Raw genomic sequence first — 9,646 nt, 5'->3', positions numbered from 1 at the left:
AACAAATAGTCAAAAAATATAACCCAAAAACTGTTATCCCTCTCTCAGCCTTGTTGTAGCCGCTTCATCCCTCTCTCATTACCACTCCAAGAAGGTGCACTCACTCTCAAATCTCTCACTCTCACTCTCACTCACTAGCTCTCACACTCAACTAAACACAAAATATATATTTTTAAATCAAGTTTTAATTTCATATGTACTAATCTTTTGTTTTGGTGATTTTGTAGGTTGTTTTGTAACTCTTCATCAGGTTGAAGCCATCAAAGTAAGTAATTGGGGTTAATCTAATTATTTTCTAAAATAATTTGATTATTTAAGAAATGTGGGTTTTTGAAAATGGTGGTGAATAGTGTGATTTGTTTAAAGGGAAATGGGTATAGAATGAAACAAATACATTGTATCAGGAAAAAGATTGTTTGTTTTTGGATGAAGGTTTTAGGAGTTCTGAGAATGGTAGACCTGATGTTTCTATACTAAGTGGCGTTGGCAACCCAAAGATTGTAACTTGCCCAAGTACACAAGCTTCACTCCTTTTTTTTTATAAGTTAATTTGTCTATGTTAATTTTCCAGTCTTATGTTTGAATGTTGAAATGGGAGATTTTGTTTCATTTCTGAATTTATTAAACAAGTTGTCCCTGCTTACATAATAAATTTACCTATGTATACTTGGTCACTCAAGAGTATTGTTAATTGTCTTTGTTTCAACTGTCAAGTATTCTTTGTAAGTTATTTGTGGGTATACAATGACACATTTTCAGTTCTCTATGTTTTAATATACATGGTGTCAACAAATCAGTTCATTTTTCTGGTTTGTTCATCTGTTTTTTATTAAAAAAAATACTTTTATGCATGAATTGCAGAATGACTTTGTCATTAAGTTCTCTAGGGCTTGGTAAGACCAGTTTGTTGTTAGTAACTTATTATGAATGTTGCTTGGAATGCTAATTTTCTGATGCAGTTTTGATGTTTGTGATACTTTTTCGATGCAAGTTTTCAATTTCTTGCTTCGATAGAAGTATTGAAATTCTACCTTTATTTCTGTTGTGGAATTTGAAATTCATTATCTATGGGCTTTTTGCTAATTCCTTTTGGATTTCGTGGTTGTGATGTCTATGCTTTAATGACCAAGTAATATGATTCTTAGGCAAGCAATGGAGTTATGTTATACTAAACTCCTCTTTAACTCTGCCTGTGCATACTTATGAGAAGTTTGCATTGCTGGTCCCAAGCCCAGATAAAGGAGGAGGGAGAAGATGGTGGGTAATCCCAAATATTTTGATATCTTGCACAATATGATGACAATTTACTTATTGGTATATTTTATTTTTTGTTAGTGATGCTGACAAGGAGAATGCTTGTTGAGAGAGGTCTGAACACACCATGGTCAATTTGCATATGACACACATCAGTCCTCTTTAAAAGGTAAGTTAACGATTTCGATGATATTTGAATACCGGGTTTATTGTCTTATTAATTCGAATAAGGAACATTGGATTGTTGAGATATTGCATGTTTCAGATAATTAAGGAAGATGATAGTAATTGGATTATTTGAGTTTCTTTAGTCACTGGGGTTTCAAGTCATCTATGGTCTATGACCAGATTTTGTAGAATTCTTACTACTTTTACATTGAGATATTATTTGTTTCTTCCTTTCTTTCTTTCTTTCTTTCTATTCTTCTTTTGTTTTTTTTACTCTTTAAAGGAATTGGATTTTGTCTATTTGTTATTTAAATTTATCAGACGGTTGTTATTGTGGATTTCGTCCTCGTCAATGTTGGATACTAGCTATTGAGGTGATGTTTTATAGTCTGTATACTTGGTAGATACGCTTATTAACTATGGTTTGTGCAGTATATTGTTTTTTCACTATTGCTAGTTGTCTACCTGCTCGTGGGTTTCTTATATTAATATAGTTTTGTTTTGCTCGGTATTTTACTTCAAGCATCTTATTAGAATATATCATGTTATTGATAGAATCACGTTACAGTAGAGCGCTTAATGATTTAATCACCTAAAGCCATTACTCCCATTAGTATTACTGTATTTTCTAGTTTTATGGTGAATCGTGTTATATATTAATAATTTTTTTTCATTTTGGCTACTTTGCCCAGTCCACCTATCTTGTACAAGGATCCTGATGATGGGTTCCAATGATTTTTGTTCGAGTTAGAATTTGTTCAATGTCTAGCTACAACATACACTCGCCCACTATAAGCTTTTTAAAGCAATATTGTCTCATTAACATATAACATTTTGTTAAAACTCATGTAGTCATTCCTATATTTTGACTAATATATTGGTTGTTCCATGCATCTTCGGGTTGGATTTTCATGCGTCTTTTTTAAATCCTGAAGCTAAATCATTTGAGTCTTTTCATTTTCTAGTGAAACAGGAAATCTGCATATTTCTAATCAAGTAGCTAAATCATTTTAGGCATTTGGTTATGGTTAGAGGTACTTAAGACTGAAATATGAAAATATACGTTCATTTGTTTAAACTTTAAAGTTCTGCAAATGGTCATTAAATCAATTACGGTTGTTGTCTAAACATTATTTTTTCTTATTTGGGGCCGTTAGGAATTAGCCCATAGGCACCACTTCTTTTTCTGCGAGAACTACTAAAACAATCGTCTTTTGAACTTTGAAGCACATTATAGTATATCAAGGCCTCTTCATGAACCTGTTGCTGCACCTGTATCTTCAGCACCACCATTCACACAAACTTTTTAATTTTTGAACTTCTATTTGGCAGGTCAATATGTGACTGGAATGGTAGAATAATTTGAACAATTGCAGCAACAATTGAGGATGTCATGCTAGTGTAAGTTCCTTTTGTGTATGATACTCTTTTACATGGAATCGTGTTAGTTGTTACCACCATCTTTTTTGTGGTTCAACATGGACGTCAAGGGGCTGGTCGAATGTGATCTTAGAACCATGACCCCCTCCTTCAAACTGTCGACAGTTCCTTTCATTCCATACGCCATACACTGTGGCACACACCATAGATCTAGTGATCTCAAAATCTACTTCAGTTTTCATTGTTGTCCTAAGTAGCCAATCCGTTATTGTTCATTACTGTTATAATGAGTCCCATGGCTCTCTTTATCCTTGACCACACTTGTTTAGTAAATCTTAAGACACCCATTATATTTCTGATGTTGGGTTGGTTTTTGCAGCAATACGTTTTCATTATGATTTAGGTGATGGGTTGATTGTTGCAATATTAAGTTTCCTATCTTGCGATAGCAGGTGTACTACTTGTCATTAAGACTTTTACGACATTTCCTTTATTATCTTCTTCATGGTTTAACAGTTGATTATGGGTTTTAAACTTTCAGAACTTCCTGTGTGTTGTTTATTTGTATGTCTTATATTCTTTTGCCTGTACTTGGTGTTGGGTTTGCATGTGTAGGTGTTGTGTGAACATCTAGCAGTAAGTGTACTTGTAGTTGCACATGGTTGCTGAGTAGGAGTTGAACTAGTCAAATTGATCATGAAATGTGATGTTGAGCTTTGCAATATATTCACTAAATGCACACATGTTCTTATACTACTTCAATTTGTTTAACAGGTGGATGTCATTGCAATCATCTTAAGTGGAAGATTAGCCAGTTAGATACCAGCAAAACCTTGATTTTAATTGTTGTTATTGACATTTGACTCCCCTTTGAATGAGAAAGGAATATGATTAGTTTCTTAAGATTCTCTCAATTCTTATGTAATAATTGTGATGTTAGGATACTTGAAAGAATGTGATGTTGGGGATTCTATCAATTCTTCTGTAATAATTGTGATGTTAGGATACTTGAAAGAATGTGATGTTGGGGATTCTATCAATTCTTCTGTAATAATTGTGATGTTAGGATACTTGAAAGAATGTGAAGTTGGGATGACAAATATTTTTTTTAGTTAAAAAAACTAATATCCGACAAACATAAACTATCGCTCAAGAAACATTTCAGACAGTTAACAACAGATGGCATATCCGACGGTCCAAAACAGCAGGAATACCCGATGGTCGATGACAGCAGGCCTACTCGACGGTCAATGACAGCAGGAATACCCAATGGTCCAAAGCAGTGGGAATAACCGTCAGCATAGATCATCAACCCCGATGGCTTGTTTTGACCGTTAATAAATGTCGGAAGCCTATGCCGACCGAGCATTTTCCGACAGTCGTGCGGCGGTTTTTGGCTGCTGGGTAATACCTTTGGCGACAGTTATTGTCTGTCGGGTAAAGTCGTTCCTTTTGTAGTGTAATATAACAATACCGTTCGTAGATAATCTTTGAAGATTCCACATAATGAGTCATACATAATTTAAAAAATAATTAACGGGAAATTGGGAACTGGATAATCTTCGATAATCCCATATAGTAAATCAAGCATAATTTATTTTTTTATGTCATGTTTGCAAGGACACTATAGATGGATCAGTAGAAGTTGGTATTACACACCACATTGGATAATTAAAATGAAATCGGAAACTGGATTCAAATACACAACTGAGCTCAAAGAGTAATTAATGGGAAATCGGAAACTTTATGTAAATGTAATAAAGTAAACTAAAAAAGTACTTAACTAGAAATCGGAAACTGGCCGGATGCAATTGCATTAAACTAACGTCAGAGAATAACTAACGGGAAATTAGAATTGTATGCAAATCCTTAAAAAATATTTAATGGAAAATCAGAAACGGTATGCAAATACATTAAATAAACTTCAAATAATAATTAATGGGAAATCGAAAACTTGATGCAAATGCATTGAACTAAACTCAAAAAATAATTAACAGAAAATAAAAAACCGAATGCAACTGCATTGAACTAACCTTATAGAATAATTGGTGGGAAATCGGAAACTAAATACAAATCCAAATAGTTAACGGGAAATCAGAAACTGGATATAATTGTATAAAACTAATATCAAAACATAAATAATTAAAACTAGATGCAGATGTATTAAACTAACATTAAAGAGTTATTAACGGAAAATCGGAAACTGGATGCAAATGCAATGAACTAATCTTCAAAGACTAATTAATGAAACATTGAAAAATGGATGAAACTGCACTAATAGAACTAACCTAAATGAATAATTAACGGGAAATTATAAATTTGATGTAATTGTATTGAACTAACCTCAAAAACTAAATACCAGGAAATCGGAAACTTGATGCAAATGCATTAAACTAACCTCAGAGAACAATTAACATAAAATCGGAAATTGGATGCAACTGTATTGAACTAACCTCAAATAATAATTAACGGAAAATTAGAAACTGGATGCAACTGTATTAAACTAAAATCAGAAATTAACTAACGAGAAATCAGAAATTGGATGCAAATGTATTTAAATAATATAAAAAAATAGTTAACTGGAAATCGAAAGCCGGATGTAACTGCATCGCACTGACCTCAAAGTCATAAATAACTAGAAATTATAAACTATCGAACTAACCTAGAAAAATAATTAATAGGAAATCAGAAACCGGATGCAAATGTATTGAACTAACCTTAAAGAGTAATTAATGGGATATTGGAACCTTGATGTAAATGCAATAAACTAATCTCAAAGACTAATTAATGAAACATCAAAAATTGGATGCAACTGTACTTAATTAACCTTAATGAATAACTAACGGAAAATCATAAAGTGGATGCAATTGCACCGAACTAACCACAAATAATAATTAACGGGAAATCGAAAACTTGATGCAACTGTAGTGAACTAATCTCAAAGAATAATTAATGAGAAATTGAAAATTGGATGCAACGTATTACATTGAACTAACCTCAAAAAATAATTAATGAAAAATTAGAAACTTGATGCAAATGCACTGAACTAATAACCCTAAAACATGTTTGTATTATATGTAGTGTGAGAATAAATGTCTTAACAAATATAGTTTTGCATTTTAAGTAGTGTTTATCATAATTTTTTTATTATGATTGAGAATGACTTGTTATTCAAGTAGTTTCAATATTATCTTCGCCACATTGGGTATTCTCACAAAACTTCAATTAAACTTCAATTATTAAATCTAATAAAAAAAAAAAGTCGATGAGTTTTATCAAGATTTTGTGCTTCATTTTTATATAGAGTGATGCAAGAAATTTGAATGAGTGATTAATATAATTTTCATATCTCATAATAACTATGTATAGTTGCTAATATTTTTTAAGATAATTTAATATAATGGCACCCCTTGGTAGGACGGATTCGAAAGCTAGTGTAATACTTATACACATATTATGTGAATGTGCATGCCTCAATATTTATACACATAAATTGTGTTGCATACCCACTAGGTATGCATATTTTAGGTATTCAAATCAATCGTTGTGCATACCTTAAGGTACACAGATTGTGCATACCTATTTTAGGTATTCAAACTGATTTGTTGCTGTACATGCCATAATCGGTGGATACTGCCAGACCTCAATATGGCGGCTGTTCTGGTCGGGCCGGGCTGCTTTTTATTGACGTCAAGGATAAACTTGTCAATTTACCGTCCCTTCCATATGGGTTATTTTGAAATAGAAGTGGTCTTGGCTGGGCATTTAAAGCGACAGATTTGTCCTTTTCACTGCTTCTGAGTAACTTAGCTTAATGATGAGTCAATGTAAAACATTCCAAGCAAAATCATAGGATTCCACCGACACTACACTCCTCCTATCTCGAGTCTCTTCCTTAAAACCACATACTTTTTTTTTTTCAATCTCTTCACATTTCGATTCAGTTGAGAAACAAGCAACATCACCAACAATGGCTGCTTCTTCTCTTCTAGCTTTCTTTACATTCTCTCTTATCTTTCTTTACCAACCTTCTACATCAAATGCAAATCTCCACAAAACTAAACTCTTAGGATCACAACTGCTACTCTCTCAAAATGAAAAGCAAGACACACCCATTACAAAATATTTCCAAGTAACAAAACCAATAAAACTACCAAAAACAAAACCATGTTCTACACTTGTCCTTCAACATGATTTTGGTTTCACTTTTGGTTTACCACCTGCTTTTGCTAACTACACCCCACCTAGAGACTGCCCATCTCAAAACATCTCAAAAATAGTACTTGAATGGAAGGCAACTTCTAAAGGAAGGCAATTTGATCGCATTTTTGGTGTTTGGTTGGGTGGTGTTGAGATTTTAAGAAGTTGCACTGCTGAACCAAGAGCAACTGGGATAGTTTGGAGTGTTGAGAAAGATATTACAAGGTATTCTTCATTGCTTAAGAATCCTCAAACATTAGCTGTTTATCTTGGTAATCTTGTTGATTCAACTTATACCGGAATATACCATGTTAATATAACATTCCATTTTTATCCTGCTGAACAAGAGCAACCCCATCATATGTTTAAGCCAAATTCTGCAAATTTAGAATCTGGGTATGATTCCCCTGCTGATATAGTCCTACCCATTTCCCGGAATCTGCCATTGACTGATGGGCTATGGTTTTTAGTTCAGAGTCCTACTGATGTACAATTGAAGGAATTTACGATACCTCAAAATGGATATAGGGCGGTATTGGAAGTGTACGTGTCATTCCATCAGAAAGATGAATTCTGGTATGGGAATCCTCCTAATGATTATATAGTTGCCAATAATCTTACGGTGCCTGGGAATGGACCTTTTAGAGAAATTTTGATCAGCCTTGATGGTGTGGTAGTTGGTGCTGTTTATCCTTTTACTGTGATCTATACCGGAGGAATTAATCCACTCCTTTGGAGACCAATTACTGGAATTGGTTCATTTGATCTTCCTTCTTACGACATCGAAGTTACTCCTTTTCTAGGGAAGATTTTGGATGGAAAGGAACATAAGTTTGGATTTGGTGTTACAAATGCTTTGGATGTGTGGTACATTGACGCAAATTTGCATATATGGTTGGACAGTAAGAGCGTGGAAACTAAGGGAAATTTGATCAAATACGAGAGCCCAACTCCTGTGGTGTCTTTGGTTTCAAACTTTAGTGGTCTTGACGGGACTTTCTTGACTAAGGCGAGTAGGTCGATCTATTCAAGTGGATGGGTGGAGTCATCTCATGGAAAGGTAGTTACACATTCCACCCAAGAATTTAGTTTCACTAACTTTATGCAGATGGGGAAAAATGGAAGTTTGCAAATTTTGAATCAAACAATTAACTCTAACTACAGCGTTGATTCCAAACTCCCATCTCATATCTACAAGGCCAGATTATTCCAAAATTTTCCCCTTTATTTGTACAGTGAGAATGTGGGCCAAGGAAATGGCAGTTACACTTTAATCACGAACCTCTCCCTGGGATACAACGAGGACAGGATTTTGGGTCAAAGCCGGTTTGGCTTCGTATCTAGCTCGCTCAAGAATGTGCAGAATGGACAAGTTTTTATAGTGGTAAAGGGAAACTCGGTGACCAGTGCACTGGTAAGCACTCAACAAGTATACAACTTTGATGGTACTGGAGGTTGCTACTTTAGGAATGTAAGTAGTTCAAACTACATCATTCTATATGATAAATCAGGAAACCATTGCAGTGGGAGCAATTGAGCAAACGACATAGTTCAGGCTATCTGTTGGAAGATCCCTTTCGTTTCCATTTGATTTGTATAATACAATATGAATTATGAACATGGTTTATGTCATTTTAGACGTGTTTAAGCTAGAAGTTCACATAATCCAGGATATAATGGGATACTTTTCAAAAAGCTATGCACCATTGTCACACCCAACAGGGAAGCGAGTAACTCTCTTTGGATTCAACATAGAAGAACTCTTCACTGGATATCTCATCATCTTTTCGTAATTTGCTTCAATATTTCACTGAATCAATTATTGCATAGTATCTCTTGAGCATGTTGTTGTGATTTGTCAATGCCAATGCTTGTTTAAAGTAGTGAATAATTTGATGTTATGTTATTTTTTGAAATCAATAAACTGGCCTTGGAAGAATGGTTTGTCTTTTTCCAAGCTAGGAAGCTTCGATACTGGAAAACATAATGCAATGTGTGGTAGTGGTTACAGCCTTGCAGGTTATGCTCATGTGATTTGTAAAGGTGCGTTCTTCCTTTACATATACGGGTGGAAGAAGAAAGGGATTGGATTTGGTTTAGACGAGTTCGCTAAGTAGCGAGTTGCCTACGTATCTTCTCTTGATTCTGGGGCAGAGAAGAATCAGGTCTGACGTAGTTCATGTAGGTGGTATTTATAGGCACAAGAGGGTGTTCATCTTTCATACACGTGTATCCTCTTATACATATATAGGGTGGAGATTATGAATGAGTGTTAGGTTGGTTCTGGTAGGAAGGCGGTGATCATTGGGAGTGGGTGCAGTAGTTCATAATTCCCGGTAATTGGAAGTACAGATATGGCTTTGGTAATGATTACCCTTGGATTAAGGAAAATGTCTTTATCCGCAGCGTTCCACTCTAGGTCGTTCAGTCTTCTTGAGCGATCTGGAGTGTACCACATACGTAAAGCGAGCTGCTCGCGAATCGATCTTGGGGGACGACGTCCTGATTACGCAGCGATCTCTATTTATGCTCAACGCGTGCTTAATATTCTTTATTGAGGATATTACTCCCTCACACAGCCCCCTCTCAGTAGATTGTGATGTTCATGAAAGCGATCTACTGAGAGAAAACAATCATACGTGTT

The 9,646-nt window shown here is 34.7% G+C and overlaps 1 protein-coding gene and 1 long non-coding RNA gene across 2 annotated transcripts; both read left to right on the top strand.

Moving 5' to 3' along the window:
* Positions 1 to 333: 333 nt before the first annotated feature.
* On the top strand, positions 334 to 1,423 carry LOC147509221 (uncharacterized). The gene is made up of 3 exons (XR_015217479.1): positions 334 to 513; positions 1,211 to 1,257; positions 1,336 to 1,423. It is a non-coding gene; the product is annotated as an uncharacterized LOC147509221 (long non-coding RNA).
* Positions 1,424 to 6,643: 5,220 nt separating this feature from the next.
* LOC147509220 (peptide-N4-(N-acetyl-beta-glucosaminyl)asparagine amidase A-like) lies at positions 6,644 to 8,373 on the top strand. The gene is made up of 2 exons (XM_086601547.1): positions 6,644 to 8,062; positions 8,239 to 8,373. Exons 1-2 carry the CDS (start codon positions 6,773 to 6,775, stop codon positions 8,239 to 8,241), a joined length of 1,293 nt encoding a protein of 430 aa, XP_086457673.1. The 5' UTR covers positions 6,644 to 6,772; the 3' UTR covers positions 8,242 to 8,373.
* Positions 8,374 to 9,646: the final 1,273 nt, after the last annotated feature.

This window comes from Coptis chinensis, chromosome 3 (genome assembly GCF_015680905.1).
Source record: "Coptis chinensis isolate HL-2020 chromosome 3, ASM1568090v1, whole genome shotgun sequence".
Lineage (NCBI taxonomy): Eukaryota > Viridiplantae > Streptophyta > Magnoliopsida > Ranunculales > Ranunculaceae > Coptis > Coptis chinensis.
Note: the sequence above shows the minus strand (reverse complement) of the source record. Positions and strands in the feature narration are given on the sequence as shown.

Excerpts from the sequence above, each read along its gene's own strand:
- LOC147509220 (XM_086601547.1), top strand. The coding sequence starts at position 6,773 with ATGGCTGCTTCTTCTCTTCTAGCTTTCTTTACATTCTCTCTTATCTTT.